The sequence below is a fragment of the Cnephaeus nilssonii genome (assembly GCF_951640355.1).
Source record: "Cnephaeus nilssonii genome assembly, chromosome: 20".
Lineage (NCBI taxonomy): Eukaryota > Metazoa > Chordata > Mammalia > Chiroptera > Vespertilionidae > Cnephaeus > Cnephaeus nilssonii.
The window spans coordinates 29,090,242-29,115,484 of record NC_137091.1 but is presented as its reverse complement, the minus strand read 5'-3'; the positions used below and the strand labels follow the sequence as shown (position 1 = coordinate 29,115,484).

General features: G+C 41.5%; 1 protein-coding gene across 2 annotated transcripts in view; it reads right to left on the bottom strand.

Moving 5' to 3' along the window:
- USP10 (ubiquitin specific peptidase 10) overlaps positions 1–25,243 on the bottom strand; it is a 72,976-nt gene that overhangs the window by 8,617 nt on the left and 39,116 nt on the right. For both annotated transcript variants that reach the window (XM_079799972.1, XM_079799973.1), the window contains 8 exons: positions 22,962–23,022; positions 16,045–17,085; positions 5,956–6,047; positions 5,342–5,451; positions 4,870–4,925; positions 4,535–4,638; positions 3,574–3,670; positions 2,696–2,873 (listed from right to left, as the gene is read on the bottom strand). In XM_079799972.1, coding sequence (XP_079656098.1) covers positions 2,696–2,873; positions 3,574–3,670; positions 4,535–4,638; positions 4,870–4,925; positions 5,342–5,451; positions 5,956–6,047; positions 16,045–17,085; positions 22,962–23,022 — 1,739 coding nt within the window. The remainder of the gene's footprint in view (positions 1–2,695; positions 2,874–3,573; positions 3,671–4,534; positions 4,639–4,869; positions 4,926–5,341; positions 5,452–5,955; positions 6,048–16,044; positions 17,086–22,961; positions 23,023–25,243) is intronic.

Here is a 25,243-nt window from a genome sequence, read left to right as displayed (position 1 = left end):
AGAGAATAGAGCGTCAGCCCAGGGACTGAAAGGTGCCTGGTTCGATTCTGGTCAAGGGCACCTACTGGTTGCCATTTGATCCCCAGCCCTGGTCGGGTGTATGAAGGAGGCAATCAATCAATGTGTCACTCCCACATCGATGTTTCTCTCCCCCCTCCATTCCATTCTTTCTTAAAATCAATGAAAAAATATCCTCGGGTGAGGATTAACAACAACAAAATAATAATTCTGCTGATTGCCACTCCTAAGTATTTCTAGCAACTAAATCCAGCAGTTGACAATTTCCTCTTGAAGGGCTCTGAAGAAAACATATTTCACCTTCAAACTCCTTCACCTCCACTCCATATTTTATTTAATACACCAGTTAATAAATGTGACTATCTAGCATGGCCTCAAAATGCTGACACATTTCATTTTCTCAAAGTATCACAGCCTGCTCTAATAAAAGAGAGGAAACCTCAAGGTAAACAGAATATTTTTAATGGCATTTTCCCCTATAAAAATGACTTACAAAGAAGAGGAGCAGGGTGCGTATAATAAAAAACAAGTTAACATTCCAGGAAACAGGGCTACCTCCCTCAAGAAGAAGGCTGCCAATTCAACCTTGTTTTCTTAGCTGGTTTTTCATTTCATTTTTCTTTTTCTAAGTTTTTCTGAGTAAAAATTGTGTGTTGGGCCCATCTGTCACTTAGCCTCAGCAAGGAAATATTCCAAGAGTTCAACAAGGGATTCTATTTCTGCAGCCTGAGTGACCTAGTTTGTAGACGGAATAAAACGGGTGTGGCTGGATATTCAGACTTCTTAGAGCGGACGCATGAAGAGTGAGCTGAGAGCTTTTCTGCTTAGGGCTTGGTTTTCATACGCTGCTTTCCCAGCACAGTCTGAGGAAGCATGTCCACACTCGTCCCCTCCCTTGGTTCCAAAGAGGAGTAGTGGGGAAACCACTAACTGAAGTTGGGGAAGAAATCAAGAAGTGGTCTTCTTGGTTCAAAGGGCCTCAAGTTAATCAAAAGCATCCCGGGGGAAAAGGGTGGAAAAAGATTCCTTCTGAGGGAATATATGTAAAACTTTCAACAATAAAGATTTAAAAAACAAACAAAGAAAGATTGTTTCTATGGAAACTGAAAAGCCACCAGAACAGGGTGAATTTTAAAAGAAAACTTTTCCACTTGTTTGAATAGAGAATCATACTTAACGATGGCTGCTATGCAAAGAAAAGTTCCTAAATTATAAGAAGCAATTCCTTTCCTTTCCTTTGCCATTTTTCAAAAAGGCGTATCAATAACCAATTTCAACACAAAGAACCTAGAGGCTGAGGCGAGGGACCATGGCAGAGCCATTCAGGCCAAGCCAGACATGCCACAAAGTGGATTCTGGCTTTTCCCATGGGTCATTCTCGGACAAATTTGGGAACTTGGGTATGTTGGCCATCAGTGGCCATAATTCTGATACTACACCTGGGCAAAAATATGATGCTCTGTCTACACATCACCCTCTCTCCCATCACTGAGTGAGTGCCCCAAGAATGCTAACATCAGGCTGCTGGTCCAATGGAGAGCCCAGGACACACTCAGCCTCTTCTCACTGCTGTTCACAGACCTGGACCCCTGCTCTCTTCTCCCAACATGGCCCAACCCAAGGAGCCATATCTGGCAAAAACAAGTTACAGCGGCAGCAATCGGAGGTTGGGCATTCCCCAGAGCACACCTGACCACAGGCTGACACGGGAGAGACTCCAGAATAGGAAGGGGCCCTGGAAGTAATTCGCAGCAAAGGGCACAGAGTGACTTGTTCAAGGTCACATGGCACAACTGGCTTCTAAATCCAGTCCTCCAGCATCACTGACTAGCTTGTGAGAAGTCAGTGCACATTTTCTGAGGTTTTCATTAGCCTGTTGAAAGGTACTCAATCTAAGTTGTTTTAGAGCAGGGATTGAACTAACCCTTGATGCCTGAAAAGGGTATTATTTCTTGTGGATACACAGTATTTGGGGCAACGAAACACTAAGAGTCTCACTAATACACCACCCTGGTAGGCTCTGCTGTGAGGCCTTAGGGGAGGAAATGTGCTATAATGAGGTCCTTTCAGACCAGATGAGTAAATCTCCCTGTAGACGAATGAGTCTTACTGAATTCAACATCATGGTAGTACTAAATGGCTGAATTATATAAATAAAAGCCTTTTAGGGGAATTTGGTGAATGCATGTAAAGCAGCTGGCTTAGGGAACTGGGGCACAGGAGGTGCCAGGTACTCCAGGGCGAGGTCACAGGTCCTCCTTTATGTACAAGTAGCTCTCCCACATTCCCTTAACTTTAAACTCACTTGGTCCAGTGCCTACAATTCCTCCAATGAGATACATAATTTCTTCTCTTCCCTTCCAACCTAGTGGTGAACAGCTGGGCTGAGGGAATGTAAATGTTGATGGAGGGGAGTCAGGAGCGGGGGGGGGGGGGGGGAGGGGGCAGACAAGTGCCTGGGGTACAGCGCCCTCTACAGAAAGGCCACAATGGGTAGTGTGAAAGCAGTGGTGGCTGGCAAGAGAACTATTAGAAGTCCAAGAGGAGAGTACACAGAAGTGTAGAGGGAAACCAGCAAGTCAAAATGTCTTAGGATAAGTCTTATACCTCCCCCCTTTAGCAAAATCTCAAAACCTTGAAAAAGGCAAATACTAAAATATTCCAGAAAAACATGAACCTGATGTGTCCCCCAAAAATGCCAGTAATTGGGGTCTGAATGAAGTCCGCCTGGCGAGTGACTGAAGTCTTATTTCTGGGGCCCACTTGCTCCCATTCGTCCTCACTTCCTTCACCTGGTTCTTCCTGCTCTTCCTCATTCACTGAGTAGCTTTTGGGTCCATTGGAAATAGGAAGTTCTGGAAAACAGACAGCCTGCTTAGGATACTCTTCACAAGAACAGCAAAAACATTAAAATAAAAAAAGTTCTACATACATCACCTACACAGATTTGTCATTTATAGTCTTATGAACAAAATCAAGGTGTGTTCTACATCAAGACTCTACACCAAGAACAAACACAATGGCCCGGGCAGTGTGCTCAGTGATAGAGTGTGGACCTATGCACCAGGAGGCCACAGTTCGATTCCTGATCATGGGCATTTACCTGGGTTGCAGGTTCAATTCCAAGCCCCAGCTGGAGTGCATACAGGAAGCAACTAATCCATGTATCTTTCTGTCTCTCCCCCCACTCCTTTCTCCCACTCTCTCTCTCAAAAAATCAATGGAAAAAACTACCCTTGGGTGAGAATTAAAAATAAAATAAAATAAATAATTTTTAAAAAATATATCTTTATTGATTTCAGAGAGGAAGGGAGAGGGAAAGAGAGATAGAAACATCAATAATGAGAGAGAATCATTGATTGGCTGCCTCCTGCACATCCCCTAATGGGGATCAAGCCCGAAACCCGGGCATGTGCCCTTGACCGGAATCGAACCTGGGACCTTTCAGTCTGCAGGCTGATGCTCTATCTACTGAGCCAAACCAGCTAGGGCAAAATAAATGATTCTTAAGAAAATATTCTCACACATTTTTGTAGCAAATACATCATAACCTACTATCATTTGGTGAGAGAAGTTTCTTTAGGTTCAACATTTCCTCATGAAGTCCATTTAGAATGAAGCCCAAGTATTCCTCGGCATCTTCTTGACGACCCTGAAAAGGGTAAATATGACCACATTAATTCCAACCGATTACTATGATCACTATCTAACACATGCAGGGAATATAATTACCTGCATATTCAAACTATGCTTCCTTTTAAATTTTCAACACATTGTCATGTAAAGTATTCCCCCTCCCTCACCCTCCCCCCCAAACATTTGAGTTTTTCCTTGGACAGCTGAGATGGGGGAGGGGAGGGGAAGACGGAGGAAAGGAGAGACAGATTAAACAGTTATCTCCAAGTGATGGAACTAATGGGTTTTTTTAAATTATGCTTTTCTGTATTTATAAAATTTTCTACAATATGCATTGCCTTTATAAGAAAAGTTATTTAAAAGTTGTTTTGTTAAACTAAATAGAAGAACAAGAACTAGTTGTTTAGGGCCACCTCCCTACACAAGCCCAGGATTTTCATTCACACTGGGAGTCCTGAAATTAGCAGCCACAAATGCTTCCTTTGGACCCGAATGGCAGTGCAGGGCAGGGATTAAGGAGCTGAAGCTAAAGCTGTGCTCTGACCATGTATAAGCTGTGTGACCTTAAGCAATGACTTCCACTCTTCTCAAGCATAACAAGGAGAGAATAATCATACTTTCCTCACCGGGTTAATATATGGAAGAACTTACAACAATACTTGGTGCACAGTAAATGATACGTGAGTTGGTTCTAATTATGATTACCACCAACCTCTTTAAATTAATCCAACCAACTGACTCCATAACAAGCCTAAATCTGCGGAACACACCCACCCATCACAGCACTTACAAAGAGGGCAAGCCCTGAATAAGCAATAGTTAAGGCATAAAATGGAGTAAAAGGCAACACTCCAGTGGCCACGTTAGAGGAGTCCCAAACCTTTTCAGACAGGCTCGACTTGATGACTGTCAGGAGTCTATAAATATATGTGGGTTCAAAGGCAGCTCCAGGGCGGATATCCCTCACGATTTTATCCCCAAGAGCTGCAATGGAAACAGAACATAGATTTTCATAACAAAAAGGAAGCCTAAAAATGACAAAAAGCAAAATCATCAAAACTCCCTCCCACACCCACCCAATGCTGAAAATAGCATAGGTATAGTAACATCTATTTTTTAAATTTTTTTCCTCCCATAAGACTAAATTTATCAAATTCAGTCATCTGACTTCAAACTCCCAATATGTAATTCATCAGAAGAGCTCATTTTACTCACCTTGTCTGGGTTTTGGCGGTACTGGCATATTAGTAAACTCATTCATTAGCCGAACACTAAACATGAGGGAGGAAAATGTTAGAAGTACATTATTTTATAAGAAATGCTCTTATTAAAAAGCCTTGATGGCTAAGTAGAATATTAATTAGTATGAAGATAGCAAATTTTAGGCAACCAATGCTATAACAGCTAGTGAGTTCTTAAATCTTTTCTATGTAAGTTTTTGGTATATTTTAAGTGATAAGCTGGTAAACACTAAAATTTATTTCACAGAATCTAAAGAAAACATATAAACAATGCTCCAATTCCATTTCTGGTTAACTTCCATACAAAATCATGAATACTAAATTTTTTTAAAATAGCATAGGGCTCATTTGCAGGAAATCAAAACTTTGCTAAACTATTTGAATTCTAATAATCAGAGGGGAAAAAACCCACTCCCCTTCAATACATTTTTAAGCACCTTACTTACAAGCTGTCTATCATGGGTGTTGATGTGCAAGGTCTTTGCACTTTTGAATACAGAGGAATGAACTTCATCAGGTGATACATCGGAGGGCAAGCAACTAGTGCCTGCAGTGTCTAAATATTGGCAGTAAGGAAGTGTAAAGGAAAGGAAACAGACACACCAATTTTCCAAAAGGCACATCAAGCACAAGAGCACATAAAACTAAATAAGCCAAGGACACTGAACAACTTAGATATGTAAACACAAAAGGGAATAAACCAAATCACCATGGGGATAACTGCCTTTTGATACCCACTTAAGGGTTTACTCTGCAATCAGCAGTTTACATACAAGAACTTGACTCAACCAAGATAAATCGATGAAAACAAAATTTCCATTTGTAAATGGTCACTCTGCCCTAGTATTTGGGACCACTCTATTAAGAAAACTTGCCTGATTCTGTCATTACCAGATTAACAAATCTTTCTGGAGCATGAGGAGTAACACTGTTTAGAAGCAAGGTAGGCAAACTAAGGAACCACGTTTCTGGATTCAAAATTTAGGGTAGATGCCCCATGGAGGCTGAGGATGAGAAAACTCTAGTAAGTCGGCCTTGGAACAGCATCTAAGAAGGATACAGCATTAATGTAGCACCAGTTTCCTTTGTTGATCAGTCCACGGGGTTGCAATGAAACTGGTTTGTGTATTAGGGTTACATTCTCCAGTAACTCTGAAAGAGTAAAGAAGCATATTTAAGAAGTTAATGACATCTAGTGAGTAACACTGAAGCAAATTCTTATGCTCTATCTGGGAGAGTGTTCAAAACCCCTCCAATAAAGCACATATCCAAAGAAAAGGCATAAGGGGTTAAAGCTTCGCTCCATTCAACAACATGTACATTACTTAATGATTAAAATTTTTAAAAAGTTCTCCCAAACACCAACATTTGTCTTCTTGTGGGAATATAACTAGGAAGCATGATAACTATTTTAATAAGGAACAAATGTCATATTAGAGGATTTAAAAAACACAGCCTTTCCTCTTAAAGACTGACAGACAGCTAGGCCTGCCTTGGTAACAGCATGGTCTTGGAGACCCTGGCTATAAAGGGCTTTCCGTGCAGAGCCTGAACGAATCACCAGCAACTACTCCAGCACACAACACATCACAATGGGTGCTCAATGACTGCTTTTTGGGGGACTACTATCTTCTACTAACTGAACTGTATTTTTCATTAGAAGTCGAGTTTAGGGACTGTTTTGTACACCAGAATTCACTTATTCCATTTATCTTTGGGTTTCACCCATGGACATCTCCCTGCTTCATAGTCTTAAAATAGCTTTAAATGCCATCCTTATACAATGCTGTAATGATTTTTAAAATTAAATACTTTAAATATTTTTTTCAGAAATGTCATTTTGAAACTTGTAACAGTGACAACTACAATTTATGGACACTGTCTATACTTAGCAAGTGCTTTACAATTTACATATGTTAACTGGCTGTACTTAATCCTTATTAATCCAGCAGTACCACCCCTATCCCCTTTCACCAATAGGGAAATTAAGGCCCTAAAAGGTTAAATAGTTGCCTGTGATCACACAGGAGCAAGGTAGCACTAGCACATCCAGCACCTGAAATGCGTGGTCTGTGTGTGGCCAGACCACACAGCCTCCCTTTCCTTTTACATTGTGCACCAGGAAAGAAGCACTAGGTGAGCACACATTTAATGGCAGCATCCCTCCAAGGCATTGCTCAAACAAAAGCAGCCTTTTCTGGCTGGTCCCAGACTTAAGCATTAAATGAAGGAACTAATTTGCAAAATTCTAACATCAACACACTCCGTCCATTTCTCCTGTGAGAGTAAATGCCCTCTTTCCTCTAACTGAGGAAGCACAGGGAATAATTTTCCCATTTATAAAAAGGAAAACATTATAGGCTCAAGAGAACCCAATGCAATCTAGTCAATTGGACTAAGCTTGCAAAACTCCTCTCACCTCTCTTACTACAGGGAACAGTACTGTGCCTTCGATGAGTAATGGGTCATTTACAGAACTGAACCAGGAGCCTCCATGTGATAACACCCAGCACAGACAGTAGCGGTCATGTGGCAGACACTGTGCTGTTTTATTTGTATTTTTCATAATCATCTTAACCCTATCAAGCAAACAACAGAATCACTCCAATTTCACAGGTGAGAAAACTGAGGTCGAGGCATCAGGTAATAGGTGTAGGTCACATAACTGAACTGACACGTGAACCTGGGTCTACCTGACTCCAGAAGCTGGGCTCTTTCTTCTCATGAGACAACGGGTTCCACTTTAAAATCCTTTTACTCTAAGGTTTCAGATACTAACTTTTCTCCAGAGGTTAAGATCTAACTTACAACAGATTTTCACATCTTGTCTTAGAGCCATATTATCACAACAGTCTTAATTTCCAATATGTGCCCAGAATGGCAATTAGTTAATATAAACATTACAAAACCCCCTGCATTTTCAAATAAGCATCAATCCCAAATAACACCCAGCATGATACCTATAAATCTTTGTCGTGGTATTTTTATATCTAGAACCAATTAAAGTTTTTACAGAACTGTAAGACTCAAAATTAACTGCCTTCCTAACACAGGACCGCTGTTAAACGACATGCTGCCCTTTGCAGAGCCCTGTCTGGGCGACAACTGCTGGAGGCACGGCGATAGAGATAGAAATGGCTGAGCGCGGCCCTGCTGCAGGAGAGCTTGCAGCCAGTGAGGAAGGGACATCACAGGGCAGGCGAAGCTGAAAGGGATCAGTGGAAGGGATGCTCAGCCCAACCCAAGGACTGGATAAACCCTGAGGCAGCCAGAGCTGATGACAACAAATGGCAGCTGATACCAAAGCACATCCCCAGTGCCTTCTACCCACAGAAGAAACACAACAGGATGAGTGGATTACTTTTTGTTCTGTACTGTGATGAGATAATGAGTTTACTTTTTAGAGGTGCTGAGAAGAGGTACCCAGATGACACCAGTAACTAGTACACTTACAATCACAGATCAGCAAGTACATATCTATACTTAACACACAGGCCCCTGCAGCTTGGGCTGGAAGTGTGTCGGACAACACATGCAGCAAGAGAAGCAATGGGTCAGAGATGGAACCCTAAGGAGCACCATGTCTACGCGACAGGCCAGAAGAACCCGTAACAGTGATCCAGAAGGACAGGGAATTTGAACTAGTAGTGGGGACAGAAGCAGGTTTCAGGGTCTCAAGGGCATAGAAGGCAAAGTCTTTTAGGGTGAGGGTTTGGGGTGAAGGTCCAAGAGGGAGGTGGAGAAGGGGCTTGATGACATTAATTCCTGTTCAATACAGACACTGGGGGAAAATGGAAAGAAAATGGCCAGGGACAGGTATAAAAGATCCAAAACTTCCTTTCCATGTCAACTGTTTTAATAGACTCAAAACACAAAATAACCAATATATTTATAGATAATCAAAAGCACTTTAAATTCATATCGTTAGACAAAAAAAAAATCATTTACAACAAGGCTAACTTCACTCTGAAAAGGCAGATACAAAAACATCAAGAATGAACTGCTCTAAGATCCACTGAAAGATCATCTCCTCTTATATTCTTAACTAAGCTACACGCCCAGAATAATCTGCACCCCTGAATAATGAAACATTCAAACACTCTGGAATTAAGAGAACAGATCCAACTTAAAATTGACTACTAGCTGACTTCTTTCCAACATTCAGCTGGGAAACAGCATGCATTGGTTGGACAGAAATCTTTAATTTCTAATCAACCCTCCCTTTGAACTGATGCCAACTTCTAGCCACTACTTTTGGTTTGTGTATTTTAAGGAGCAAGCAGGTAAAAAAGCCATTTCACTGTTGATCTTCCACAATCTAAAATTCAAGTCTCTTAGCATCACCTAGTGGTTTCTCCAATAACTGCAACAGAACATTCCAAGTAGACATCTATATATATAAAAGCCTAAGTGACTGTTCGACCAGTAGCTATGAAGCGCACTGACCACCAGAGGGCAGATGCTCCAACCAGTAGGTTAGCTTGCTGCTGGGGTCCAGCCGATTGGGCCTGGGCGAGACGGGCCGGACACTCCCTGGAGCCCTCCACAGTCCTTCTCCGGCTCCAATTGTGCATGGTGGAGTCCCTTGGCCTGGCCTGCGCCCTCTCACAATCCAGGACCCTTCGGGGGATGTTGGAGAGCCGGTTTCGGCCCAATCCCCACAGGCCAGGCCGAGGGATCCCACTGGTGCACAAATCTGTGCACCAGGCCTCTAGTCTATATACTATATATAAAAGCCTAAGCGACCGTTCTACTGTTCGCTATGACGTACACTGACCACCAGGGGGCTGACGCTCAACACACAGGCATGGAGACATGGAACAGACTGATGAATCTCAGAGGAAAGGGGGCGGGAGAGGGGGGAGAGATTAACCAAAAATCTTATATGAATACTCAAGGCCCAGTGGGATCCCTTAGCCTGGCCTGCGGGGACTGGGCCGAAAATGACTCTCCGACATCCCCCAAGGGGTCCTGGATTGTGAGAGGGCACAGGCCAGGCTAAGGGACTCCACCGGTGCACGAATCCATGAATCGGGCCTCTACTATATCTGTAAAATTAAAAAGGCAAAAACTCTGAAACAATGTAGAACCAAAGGATTCATTAGCAAATGTACAAAACTAGCTTATTTTTAAGTCTTTAGCATTCTTTGAAAGAACCTTCTGGTACAATATCCATAAATGTAGATTAATAAGTCTTTACAGATTTAGGAAATAGAGACACTGAACAATCTAGAGTTTCCTTAATGATTAAGCTCTTATTCTAGAAAATTTTTCTCTACTGTGGCAAGTCTTCCATAAGCTAAAACACATAACCACTGTTATTACTATCTTCCAAAGATCCTGAACACTACTCTAAAGTAAAATTAACTAACAACTGGAAACAGTCTTCCTTGGAGGCATCTAAGTTACACACTGTATCTCCCTAGCAACAGACACTATCACTGGCTACCATCTGGAGAATAAAGTTATTGGTTATGGTAAATGGCTGCATTCCGATTGGACAGAAATGACCCAGTAAACTTCAAAGGTCATTCTATCACATAGTTCAGTAAGCCTCCAGGAGCATCCCTGGGGAAAAGCAGGCAAAGGGCAAGAGCAAGGGTCCAGGAAGACAAACCAGACACTTGGGTTCACACCCTGGTTCTGCCACTTCACTTCATTTCACACTCTGGAGCAGATGACTTCACTCCGTCCTCACCTGTAACAGACTACACCACGATCAGACATGGGGAGGCTACTGTGTGATAATGTAACACATGCACAGAACACTCCTGGCAAGGTTGTCAGCTCATTACAGACACTCCATAATCCTTATTAGAAAACTAAAGGCCCAGTGCATGACATTTGTGCAATGCGGGGGGGCGCGTGTAGGCTCAGCCTGGCCAGAGCCCTCTCGCAGTCCAGGATCCCTCAAGGGATGTCCTGCGGGTAGCAGGCCTAAGCCAGCAAGTGGACATCCCTTGAAGGGTCCTTAGTGCTACTGCAGAGGCAGGAGAGGCTCCCGCCACCACCGCTATGCTCGCTAGCCAGAAGCCGGGCTCACTGCTCCTTAGCGCTGCCTCGGAGGTGCGAGAGGCTCCCGCCACTGCACCAGCCATGAGCCTGGCTTCTGGCTGAGCGGCACTCCCCATGTGGGAGCGCACTGATCTCCCGAGGGCAGCTCCTGCATTGAGCGCCTGCCCCCTGGTGGTCAGTGCGCGTCATAGCGACCGGTCGTTCTGCCGTTCGGTCAATTTGCATATTAGGGTTTTATTATATAGGACAAAGCGCTAATATTAATTTATGGAAGAGTTTTACAGTATAATTTTCAGTAATCCAAGAAGAAATGTTAGCTTAAATTCCTTAAAATTGTTTTAAAGTTCCATTTCAAAAAGATTGCAATATTGTAAAAAATTACAATTTTCTTATTGATTAGGATTCTCTTAAAGCCAAATATCTAAATAATTTAAAGGTTCATTTTTGTAACATATTGCACATTGAGCATTTTGCCCCAAATAATTTAAATAACCCCAAACTGAGACAGACACTAACTTCTGATGAAGTTCGTCGGTGCGCTTCTCCTCTTCTCCCTCCTAGTAAATTAGCACAGATGCAAGACCATTCTAATTCCTGTAGTCAACTGTCACTATTATTGAATCCTATTAAAGTGAATGAATCCTATTTCTATAATTCAAAAGTCAATTATTCATGACTTGCAGACAAGCCAGTATGAATGCTGCTTTTAATTTTTTCATATAACTCATGGCTCTATTTAAGTTCCTTTTCTAACAATATCACCATTTCCTTCATTATTTCATTCCTAGCCTAAAGTCCAGTAAGCACTACAATTATAAAAGTATAAAGAATCAAATCCAGAAAGGACAGTAATAAAGGAGAGGGCGCAAAGTTATTTCCTGATACTGAAACTTTAAATCTGACTAGTGGTCCCAAATCAGCACTCTTAGTAAGCTATTTTCCCTTCTTTTTAGCAAATAATCACAAGCTTACTGTAATGCCGAACTTTTCCCTTCTTTTCAATCATCACTGTTGGTGTAAGTTACTACTCAGACCCATTCAGAGAGCACCTTTCCTAAATGGCTTCCCCAGCCCACTTTTCCCCCAGCAGCTGGTGGGCCTCCCCAAAACAATGTTACTGGAATGGAACAAATGCCAGAAGGACTCCGTATCACATAGAAGATGAGAAATTGAAACTGATGTCTTCACTTTTGTAATAGCTCAAACACTAATTGGCTGGATTAAAGTTCAACTTTGTGAAATCTGGCATACAGAAAAAATGAGTGGTTAATATTGTTTCTTGTATTTTACAAGACATATCCAGGAGCTTGCATGTTGCAACATACCATTTAAAAGAAATGATTTCTAAACTCAGTGGCAATACTAGCATTGTAAACTTTTAAGTCAATATAAGCTATGATTATTCCCATACACATTTTAGGCATCAAATTTTGTCTTCCTAAAATTAGGATTTAGAGGTCCTACCACCATTTATAATCCATGAAAATGCAAGGTGCAGAACTTTCATTGAGTCTTTCACTCAATAATTGGCCCCATAATTGACATTCTGATATGTTGACCTATTTTTCTGACATCTTCCTAATTGTCCAGAACAGTGGTCGGCAAACTCATTAGTCAACAGAGCCAAATATCAACAGTACAGCGATTGAAATTTCTTTTGAGAGCCAAATTTTTTAAACTTAAACTTTTTCTAACACCACTTCTTCAAAATAGACTCGCCCAGGCCGTGGTATTTTGTGGAAGAGCCACACTCAAGGGGCCAAAGAGCCGCATGTGGCTTGCGAGCCGCAGTTTGCCGACCATGGGTCCAGAACATTATCCAAAAGTTTCTCTTTTCCTCATTACATCGCTATGGAAGAACATATGCTATCTTGGTTATCTCATCATGTGGAGGACAGCAAAGCAACCCAAGTGTGCCACTGATTACAGATCGGCTTGTGTTTTTATTTAGTGGAGGGGCTCTCAGTTTAGTTCTACAAAAGAGAGACATATGATAAATATCAGTGAGGACATATACATATCGAATCAGATATAGATTGAACTCTCAACCCACAAGGTGGATTCCTGCCAACAAGTGCTGTACCTCTTTTTAGCTTAAGGCATGCTACATTACCGCTACTTTGGAGAATTTGAAGAGAAGATGCAAACTACTTAAGAAGTAATTTCCCAAGGGGAAGTGGGTGAATATAAATATGATTTACAAACCACCAAAACAAAGGTCAATAAAAGGCTAAATTTTTGTTTACATTTCAATTAAATATGGACACAGAAATTCATTTTCCTGAGCAGATTCAACTTGTAATAATTTTCTTGCTCTCTCCATTACTGGTGTTTCAGTTGAAGTGTTCTTCCCTTCCATCTCCTTGTTACACAGAGTTTTTATTTAAGAAACAGCCAATGGAACAAAATGTTCACAAATAATCTACACTGTGAAGACAGCCCTGCCACCAAGAAGTTGAAAGCAGAACCCATTAATGTAATGGTTAAACAGTTTACGAATAATCAAGAGTTGGTTGTATTCCACTTCAAAAGTCCTTATATGTGATCTTAATTAGTATCCTAATTAGTATCTCACTTGTGATTATACAAAAGTTAATTGGCATTTTAAACAGAGACTTAATGACAGGGCTGATGATCCAGAAATGTGAAGAACTCAAAAAACAGTTGACAATGTCTGAACTGTTCTCTTCTCCCTCTTTCCCAAAAGCTAGTAAGTATAATGATAAACATAAAAATTACTCTCTCAGTAGAACCAGTTAGATGCTAATGTACAGCAAATGCTATGATAACCAAAATCAACAGATATTTTAATGGAGCTAGAATTTCAGTTAAATGCTGCTTAAAATAGTGGGCCTATGCTTAAAGGCATGCCCATGTTAAGGCCAGTTTGTGATAGTGAATCTGACATAGCAAATTGAATGCATTTTTTTTATCACTTTTATAAAGTAAATCTATAAGTAGGAGAATATGACAAAGGGAAAAATATTCCAAACAATACCATTTTACCTAAGCTCTATATGATTCCAAGTGTTATTTAGTGTGACTACTACCACTGCATTATCTTACAGAAAGTAATACTGAGAACTGTCAGCAAACCATGTTCTATGTTTCTAAGGCTCAATAAACAGGCTCAAAAGAATAAAGTATTTTAGCCGAAACCGGTTTGGCTCAGTGGATAGAGCGTCGGCCTGCGGACTGAAAGGTCCCAGGTTCGATTCCGGTCAAGGGCATGTACCTTGGTTGCGGGCACATCCCCAGTAGGGGGTGTGCAAGAGGCAGCTGATCGATGTCTCTCTCTCATCAATGTTTCTAGCTCTCTATATCTCTCTCTTCCTCTCTGTGAAAATCAATAAAAATAAAAAAATAAAAGAATAAAGTATTTTAAAAGGATCTAAACTTTTGCTCAGATAATTAACTCATCTTTGTAACTGGCCTAAGCAAAATAGGATTAAGAAAATAAAATGGGGAAGCAGGGGGAGAGAGACACATCACATTCATTCAAAAATAATTACTTGGATTGTAGCAATGCTCTCCACTAATACAAGTAACTAAGAGCTCCTACATACACAGCATTTTACAAAGCAGATTAACATTAGATTTAGCAAGTTAAGTAGACTTTAACACACGTAGAACAAAGCAAACTATGTATCAAACCACATTTAAAGTTATATGACTATGTTTTAAAACATTTGAAATGAAGCTTTTCTTTCTTATTGTAAACTAAAGATTAAGAAAATTCCCCAGAAATGAGACGTTTTCCTTTGTGAAGCAATTTTTAGGAACAAAAGTAAAACTACAATGACTTCAAGGCTTTCAACTTAGAATGCACATTTTTAAAAGCATCCTACCACGCATTTATCATTATAGGTTAAAATAAGCTTTTAACTTAATCTATACAAACTTATACTGTCTTATCCTGTTAACAGCATTCTCTTGCAATGAATACATTCTAAAAGTTATAATAAATGAAAAAAATCACCTGGCTTTTAAAAATAGGTATGAAGTCCAAAATGATGACTGGCCTATCAATTATCTCCTTATTTTAAGAGAACAGCAGACACCAAGAGTACATAATGTATTTTGTATAAGGAATAAAATGCTCACTTAAAAAAAAAAAGTACTGCTTGCTGTCATCTTACTGCCATCAAAAGAATATTTTATATTTGATGGAATTCTGACCATTCATAAAAAAGGTTTATAGTTGATGGAATTCTGACCATTAAAAAAGAATAGTTATAGTTGATGGAATTCTGACCATTCATAAAAGGGTATACATTTTAGAGCTTGCTACTGCATTCATCCTCATCCCTGGTAATGCAGTCAGGTGCTCCAAAATGTTAAATCAGAAGATTCACACGAAGCCTCAATAAGACAGCTTATTTTAACTCGGCTAATGGGGTAAGAAGCTGAGTAGGCTACTAAGCATGGTATGATGAAACCTGAAGAAATAGCTCTGGCTTCCTAGATACATATAAACATACATGCTCTTCTGTATTTACGACTTTCTACCTTTATTAAAAAAGTTGCAAACTATGCAGCTTTACATTTTTATTGTGAATTGGTTCACTTTTAAGTCTTACCACTTCAAAATAAAACCTTAACTTTGAGTCAAACTGTTAGTTTTTCTTTGTGTCCAGAGCTAACTTTGATGTGTTAAAACTAAGTAAAATCCATTTACTCAATCCAAAACAGGCATTAAAAAAAAAATCCCAAATGCTTTCTTGTATCTTAAAAAATATAGAAACAATGCAAAGTGAGTCCAAATCAGGAATTATACCAAAGGTGTACAATAGGTGTAACAGACAGGACAAGTCACAATGGAACAGAAGTACTTGATCAAAGGGCAAGAAATGGAAATGTCTTTTGTCAAAAGAAAAGGAATGGTAACAGAGATTTTTCAATTAACATAAAGCTATGACAACCCCCTCTCATTTTGTTTATATATTATTTTAGATAACATGTAAGGCACAGGCATTCTTCAGAAACTCCTATTAACAAACAGGTAATCTACTATTGCTCTGGGTAACAATCTATCACCACAGTTTATAAGCCCAGACTGTCGCAAACTTCTCACTCAACAGGCGATGAGATCTGCTCCCCTCCTCACTTTTGACCTGTATCTTTTGAACTATACCTGCAATCTTTATGGCTACAGGATCCTCTGAAACTGGAACAAGCCCTTCCTTGATTTCAGCCTGCTTTTCAGAGACCAGGGGAGATGTGGCAGGAAGGGAATATTTAGTTTCCACAGAAGCCACAGGCGAGGAAGAAGAGGGCTTAGAATCATGGAAAAGACTGGCCCATGACTTAGGCTGACTGACAGGAGTGGTGCCCACCACAGAGGCCAGGGCCTCGGCGGGAGGGGAAGTGCTCTCGGCCTTAGCTGGGTCCGAGTCCATGCTTTCCACAGTGTACAACTCCATCCCATTGGCAGCTGAGCCCTCACCCAAGGATTCAAGTATTTGTCCATTAGTAACACCAAGGTTTTCAGTAGTATCAGTCCCAACATAAGGGTGAGCCACAGCTGTCCTCAACAGGCTGTCCCTGTCAGCCTCTGCAGGAAGGCAGGACTGTTCAAAGTCAGGCCCCTGGCAGCCCTCAGGTTGCCCTGCAGTCCTAGCATCGCTATCCAGGGCCCTAGGAAAAGAACCTCCAGGCACAGCACCACTGACGAAGTCTGTGGAGTCCTGAGGGCTGCTACAAGTCCTGGGTGTTCCCAGCAAGGGCATACTACCCATCAACTCTACATCCTCTGTGCATATTCTGTTCAGGATGGTTAAATTGGCATGGCCATTGACCAGGGCTTCCGTGGGAATATTACCCTCACTGCCATCTTTCAAGTAACTATAATATCCAGGTGGACGTTTTTTCTTCTTTTTACGCTCCCTTTGTCCAAGACCACCCGAGGTGCCATCGTTTTCCAAAACTTCCGCTTCTGCGTTGGAACTGCCATCCAGATCAAGGGCAGAGCCTGGGTACTGGCAGTCAATGGAGCTGTAGTTGGCTTCTTTATCTATGTCATCAGGGGCCTTTTTGGAAGTTGTGCAACTAAGAATAAATTCAGGGGCCTGAGGGTTCAATGTGCTTGAAATACTGTAGTTGGGAGTTCTCTGCAAAGTGTCATTGGATTCAATTACTTCGTTAACACCAAACTCAATTCTCTGATATTCTTGTCCTATTTAGAAAGAAAAGAGTCAGTAAACATCCCATTAGTTAAGAATACAGCTATGCAAACTATAAAAATGCCAATAATTATTTTTCTCTTTGAAAACTGAAACACTAAAGTCTTCTTCTAATGAACAAAGCTGACATTTCATTTCTCTGATGAATAAATAATTTGCTAAAATTATAACTATAAGATTATATTTAATTTGGGGATAAGAAAAACAGCTTGAATTTATCTTCTACTCTCAGAGTAGCTTATTGGGACTTCCAGAGGGTAGAAATTAAAATTATAATATAAAGCAAATAATATTATGCCTGTCTAAAAACACTCCTCAGTGAAATCTGACTTGACCAGCTTTCTCTATGCCTGAGAGTAAGGTATAAGCTTTTTAGACAATTAAAAGAAAATCACACCCAGCCAGAGTTGCTCAGTTGGTTCAGCATCATACTGTGCACCAAAAGGTTACCGCCGGCTGATTCCCGTTCAGGGCACATACCTGAGTTGCAGGTTCAATCTCCAGGGAAGGCAACTGATCAATGTTTCTCTTTCACATCAATGTCCTCCTCCTCCCCCGCCCCCCAGGCATGTCCTCAGGTGAGAATTTTAAAAAATAAGTAAATAAAAGAAAATCACAACTAACTTAGAGACTTAAAATATCTCTCTCTCTCTCTCTCTCTCTCTCTCTCTCTCTCTATATATATATATATATATATATATATATATATATATATATATATATATATATATATATATAAATGTACTAGAGGCCCGGTGCACGAAATTCGTGCACGGAGGGGGTTGTCCCTCAGCCCAGCCTGTATCCTCTCCAATCTGGGACCCCTCAAGGGATGTCCGACTGCACGTTTAGGCCCGAACGGGCAGTCGGACATCCCTCTCACAATCCAGGACTGCTGGCTCCCAACTACTTGCCTACCTGCCTTCCTGATTGCCCCTAACCGCTTCTGCCTGCCAGCCTGATCACCCCCTAACCACTCTGCTGCCAGCCTGTTTGCCCCCAACTTCCCTCCTCTGCAGACCTGGTTACCCCTAACTGCCCTCTCCTGCAGGGTTGATCACCTCCAACTGCCCTCCCTTGAAGGCCTGGTCCTTCTCAACTGCCCTCCCTTGCAGGCCGGGTGCCTCCCAACTGCCCTCTCCTGCTGGCCATCTTGTGGTGGCCATCTTGTGTCCACATGGGGGCAGGATCTTTGACCACATGGGGGCAGCTATATTGTGTGTTGCAGTGATGATCAATCTGTATAGTACTCTTTTATTAGATAGGATAGAGGCCTGGTACAGGGTTGGGGGCCAGCTGGTTTGCCCTGAAGGGTGTCCCTGATCAGGGTGGGGTTCCCTTGGGGCATGGGGCGGCCTGAGCGAGGGGCCTGTGGTGGTTTGCAGGCCGGCCACGCCCCCTGGCAACCCAAGCAGAGGCCCTGGTATCTGGAATTTATTTTCCTTCTACAATTGAAACTTTGTAGCCTGGAGCGGAGCCAAGCCTGGGGCTCCCTCCGAGGCCGGCAGCCATTTGTGTTGGGGTTATAATTGAAACTTTGTTCCCTTAAGCGGGTGGGCCCGGCCAGGGTGTGTGGAAAGCTTTGCTTCCCCTGTTGCCGGCGGCAACCCTGGCCTGCTCTCTCAAGCTCCATTCTGCCACCATTTGTTTGAATTTGTTTACCTTCTATAATTGAAACTTTGTAGCTTGAGTGGAGGCTTAGGCCTGCAACGGCTGGCAGAAAGCTTGGCTTCCTCTGTTACCTAGGAAACCTTGCTCTCTGTGGCTGTAGCCATCTTGGTTTGGGTTAATTTGCATACTCGCTCTGATTGGATGGTGGGCGTGGCTTGTGGGCGTGTCGGAGGTATGGTCAATTTTCATACTTGTCTATTATTAGATAGGATATATATATATATATATGTGTGTGTGTGTGTGTGTGTGTGTGTGTCTGTTCTCTCTCTCTCTCTCTCTCTATATATATATATATATATATAGAGAGAGAGAGAGAGAGAGAGAGAACAGACACACACACACACACACACACACACACATATATATATATATATATATATCCTATCTAATATATATATATATATATAGAGAGAGAGAGAGAGAGAGAGCTATATATATATATATAGCTTCTCTAGTTAAAGTTAATAATTCAAAAGGCATAAACTACAATGGTAAGATATGTACACATATAATCCTACCTAATAATAGACAAATATGCAAATTGACCATACCTTCGACACGCCTGCAAAGCCACGCCCACCATCCAATCAGAGTGAGTATGCAAATTAACCCAAACCAAGATGGCTACAGCCACAGAGAGCAAGATTTCCTAGGTAACAGAGGAAGCCAAGCTTTCTGCCAGCCGTTGCAGGCCTAAGCCTCCACTCAAGCTACAAAGTTTCAATTATAGAAGGTAAACAAATTCAAACAAATGGCGGCAGAATGGAGCTTGAGAGAGCAGGCCAGGGTTGCCGCCGGCAACAGGGGAAGCAAAGCTTTCCACACACCCTGGCCGGGTCCACCCGCTTAAGGCAACAAAGTTTCAATTATAACCCCAACACAAATGGCTGCCGGCCTCGGAGGGAGCCCCAGGCTTGGCTCCGCTCCAGGCTACAAAGTTTCAATTGTAGAAGGAAAATAAATTCCAGATCCAGGGCCTCTGCTTGGGTTGCCAGGGGGCGTGGCCGGCCTGCAAACCACCACAGGCCCCTCGCTCAGGCCGCCCCATGCCCCAAGGGAACCCCACCCTGATCAGGGACACCCTTCAGGGCAAACCAGCTGGCCCCCACCCCTGTACCAGACCTCTATCCTATCTAATAAAAGAGTACTATACAGATTGATCATCACTGCAACACACAATATAGCTGCCCCCATGTGGTCAAAGATCCTGCCCCCATGTGGACACAAGATGGCCACCACAAAATGGCCAGCAGGAGAGGGCAGTTGGGAGGCACTCAGCCTGCAAGGGAGGGCAGTTGGAGGTGATCAACCCTGCAGGAGAGGGCAGTTAGGGGTAACCAGGTCTGCAGAGGAGGGAAGTTGGGGGCAAACAGGCTGGCAGCAGAGTGGTTAGGGGGTGATCAGGCTGGCAGGCAGAAGCGGTTAGGGGCAATCAGGAAGGCAGGTAGGCAAGCAGTTGGGAGCCAGCAGTCCTGGATTGTGAGAGGGATGTCCGACTGCCCGTTTAGGCCCGATCCCAGGGATCGGGCCTAAACGGGCAGTCGGACATCCCTTGAGGGGTCCCAGATTGGAGAGGGTACAGGCTGGGCTGAGGGACAACCCCCCTCCATGCACAAATTTCATGCACTGGGCCTCTAGTACCTTAATAAAAAAAATTGGGGGAAAAAAAGCATAAACTATACCAAGAATTCATCCTCTACATAAAGGTATATTTCAAAATCACTTTTTAAAATTATCCATCTCCTGAACTCCCCCATTGATAATCTTAATTGAAGTCTGAAAATAGCCTTGCATGAATGCACGTTAATTGTCCACTAAATAAATTCACATTGGATTAAGTCCATGAGTGGTGAAGGTATCCCAAAATTACCAAAAGATAAAAATCAGGCCATGAACTTTTAAACATGTCTTTGGAACCCTTCAATACTTCTTCCCAGCTGACATCCTAGATACTCCATCCATTCTAAGATGTGTGTTTGTTTCATAGTTTTTATCTCTAAAATTAAGTTTAGAATTAATTGTGTCTTTTAACAGACACCAAGCATCATGTAAGCTTATAACTGATAAAATAGTTATAAATAAATTTTGCAGTTAAGAAAAGAACACATGCCTTATAATTCACTTTTAGTGTATAACTGAAGATTTTTCCAAGTCTAGCATAAGAGGCCAACTTTTTTCAAGGCATGTATTTCAAGAAAAAAAAAAATCATAATATGTACCAAAAGAATTATGTCCCATTACAGAGTACTAAATATATTGGAAGTCTTTTTATAGAAGGAAAAAACAGTCCCAGAGAGAAGCCAGTTGTGTGCCAGTAAGTGCGGGCAGGGCCTAGTCTCCTAATTCTTCATTTGTTTTGACAAAACACCCCTTCCTTGGGGTTGGGATTGGGGCGGGGGCTAAGGGGGCCTTCACAACAACAAAAAGTTCCTGAAAAATGACTACTGACAATAATTACATTTAACAGCAAGTTTACATATAAAGCCACCAATGAGAGAGAAAGAGAAAGAGAAAGAGAAAGAGAAAGAGAAAGAGAAAGAGAAAGAGAAAGAGAAAGAGAAAGAGAAAGAGAGAGAGAGAGAGAGAGACAGAGACAGAGACAGAGACAGAGACAGAGACAGAGACAGACAGACATTGATGGGTTGCCCCCTGTACATGCTCTGGCTGAGGATGGAACCACAACCTAGGCATGTGCCCTGACTGGGAACCAAGCCCACACCTTTTAGTATGCAGGACGACACTCCAACCAACTGAGCCCCCTGACCAGGACAACAGTTCCTTTTCTTACCCAGGAATTCTCGGCATGGACACACATGTACACTGCACTGCAAGGTAGAGAGGTTAGCACAAAGCCCTGTCAAACTGAAAGACTGGAAGAAGTCCTGCAAACTAATTCTTTGAACAATCCAGTCAATATAATGGGTCCATGGGAACTCAATGCTCAGGTCAGGCATGCCGTGGTTTGTTGGGAGAAGGAAACCCAGCTCAAAGAAAACAATTACATCCTCACATGGCGTTTCTTGAAGTCTGTTCACTGCAGCATTCACAGTGAAGCCTCCGATCTCTAGCGTATGCCACTGTGAAGATGGCGGGGCCACTAACTGAACTAGAGACAAAGGTATAATACGAAAGGAAAATAATGAAACAATTTAAAGCACTGAGTAAACATCTGCAGCATGCTCACTATGTGCAAAGTATATAGTCACAGAGAAATCCAACTGACACAGATAAAAACGCTGCTCCAGAGGCTGGGCAGCAGGGCAAGGGCCTTCTAGCTTCATTTATTTTATTCTCAACCTAAGCCATCATTAGAACTGCTCTTTCCCTTATGATTTCCTGTACCACTGTTTCTTATAAAATTGCTGATAATTTTAGATATAACCACTTTCTGATTTTACTATAAAGAGTTTAGATAGCCTTTTCAATGTTTACATTTAAACCTAAATTATAAATAAAACTCCTTTCACAGGTCTGATCATGTTAACAAAACAGGGAACGAAAGAAAAGGTCTAGCTTTCAGCTTCTCCAAGGTCAGCCAGGGCCTTTAACGTGAACCAAACTGAAAAATGGTCTAGACAAATTTGACCTGTGCAGTGGTAGCCTGCAATAAGGGCCCTGCTGTTATTTGAACACCAGGCACTTAATACAAAATCGCTACATCTCAACAAGCGATGATTCATCTTCAGGAATCAGCTCATTGTCTGTGACAGAGATCAAAAACAAGTAACAAGTCAGAAGGTAAAGAGGTTACCTGAATTTCCAAGAATATTCAGGACAGACAGGGTCATAAACGTAAAACTGCAGGAACAGATTCAAACTGCCACTGAGCCATACCAAGAGCACATGCTCAGAGATTTGCCAGCTCAGGGCCCAGCAGCCTCTGCACCCAGACTGAAAGAACTCTGACAAAAAGCACTGGCTATGATGAATTGCTAATGAAAAAAAAAGAACTGAACAACTACTTTCTTAACTAAACCTTGAATGTCTGACACTATGAAGCATAGAATAAACTTAAGTTCACTAGTCAAAGTGGTTCAGGGATTAAATCTACTACAGTTTACAGCCAAAACATCAAGCTAAAAGGGAATGTTTATTCAAAAAGCATGAACAAAGAGGAAAACACTGTTTCCAGGTGACATGCCAGCTCAGCACATATGTCCAGAATCCACACCGGGGAAATAAAGGAGAACAAGCTTACCATCAGGTAGTTCCTCTGCAGCCTGTGTGCCACACAGAACTGATCCATTGTATGGAGGAAGCTGCATGGGGAATCAAAAATATTTTAATTCAACAAAATGTTAAAACCCAACACATGCTACTTCATTAAAACTCTTTATCCATGTAACTTTTCATGACATTTTTACCAAAATAATACACATGGAAAGACAGTAAATCATCTTCATTTAAGAAAAAGATATCATAGGAATAATTTAAAATATTTGTTATTAAATAGATCCAAAAATGAAGCAAAAAGAAAACCCACAAAACTCCAATTGACAAGTAAATCAGTTTCAATAAAATGCTTATGCTATATCCTTTGTTTCACAGGATGTTGATGACTGCCCATAAACACCACTGCCCCCTATCTTTGTCCACTGGTAAAGATGACTTAGTGACCGTCAGCACTTCGTGTTCACGATCACTACATGTCAGCACTGCCAGGCCTATGGGTAAGGGATAGAGAAAGCCCCACTGGGAAAGAAAAGTCTTTGAATTGTGGCTTCCTTTTTAGTATATGTGCTGCCGAAGCGAGCACTGTGGCTTCCTTTTTAATACAATGCTTTAAATAACCAAATTAATAGCTAGAAATCACATTCCTTGTTTGGAAAGAATCAAGCAAAATGGTAAGTGTCTATAGAAAGTTATTATAAATACCGTATTTTTCTTATACGCTGGAAAATACGGTACTCACTCTCAGCTCCAGCACTGGGACAGCTGCTTGGGGGGGGGGGGGGGGGGTACAGGTACCGTATTTTCCGGTGTATAAGACCCCCAACTTTTGAGAAGATTTTCCTGGGTTAAAAAGTCATCTTATATGCCGGAAAATACGGTACATCAAATTTTTCTCCTTCCCAGCTATTCCATAATATTTAAGAGCTGAAAATGTTTCAAATGCGTATGTTTGAGATAAGAAAGTTTAGATGGCAAGGGAAGTAGACAAATAATTATTACCTGAAGGCAAAACAAAAGAACAAAAATCACAATGCTTCTCAAACTCTGCTTGCTGCAGCACTGGCAGTACAATGGCCCCACGTCTGCGTGGGGTCCCAGAGTCTGCAATACTCAGAGGCACCCAGGTGATTCCCATGCCCACTACTGCTGAGAACTACTGCTTAAGTGGCTTCCTCAACTGATTTTTCCAACTAACTCTTAGGAAGTCAAGTCAATAATCAAAGATAAAAGCTTATCGCTCCAAGTAACTAAGTTCTCTCCCCAGAGAATTAATCTATATAAATAAAAATGTAAATGTTCGTTTGTTCAAAATCTTAAATCTCCGCAAGTCCTTCACCAATTGCTTTGAAAATTTGAAACAACGTTGCATTCGAATACGCGCTTGTTTTTATATACCTCATACCTACTATTATATAGATGTCACACCTGTGACTGGTAAAAACGTGCTTTTTTGAAAAACAGCGCCATCTGTTGGACGTAAAAGCAACACACGCTATACTAAATATTTAACGATTCCATTTCAATGTTTCCAATTTACAATCCATTTACGATTTCCAAATTTCCAGTTTTACGATTCCATTTCAATGTTGATAATGATTGAAGATTTGTGCTTAGAAATCGCAAAGTTCTCAATCAATTGGGAATGCCATCACCGAATTGATCTGCTGCTGCTTTGTTTGATGTAGAATTGCATTGTGAACAAAATTACAACACGGGTGATCTTTTGTCATATGTGCAATCAAATAATCCTAAGCTAACGCTTGAGCAAAAAGGAATTTACGATCAAACAGCACAAACTGTCAATAACGTGGTTGGAGAAATCTTCTTCTTAGATGCGCCAGGAGGAACTGGTAAAACATTCCTAATTAGATTTGATTCTGGCAGCAATTCAATCTCAAAATGACATAGCCTTAGCTCTTGCGACGTCCGGAATAGCTGCGACATTGCTACCAGGTGGAAGAACTGCTCATTCCGCTTTAAAATTGCCATTGAACATGCAATTCATTGAAACTTCCACGTGCAACATTTCCAAAGCATCCGGCATGGCAAAAGTATTGCAGAAATGCAAACTTATTGTTTGGGATGAATACACAATGGTGCACAAAAAAATCGCTCGAGGCTCTTGATTGATCACTGCAAGATTTGCGTGGAAACATCAGACCATTTGGGAACGCATTAATATTGCTTACAGGAGATTTCAGGCAAACGTTACCTGTAATTCCTCGATCGACACCAGCGGATGAAATAAATGCTTGCCTGAAATACTCTACTTTGTGGCAACATGTAAAGACGTTAAAAATAACTACA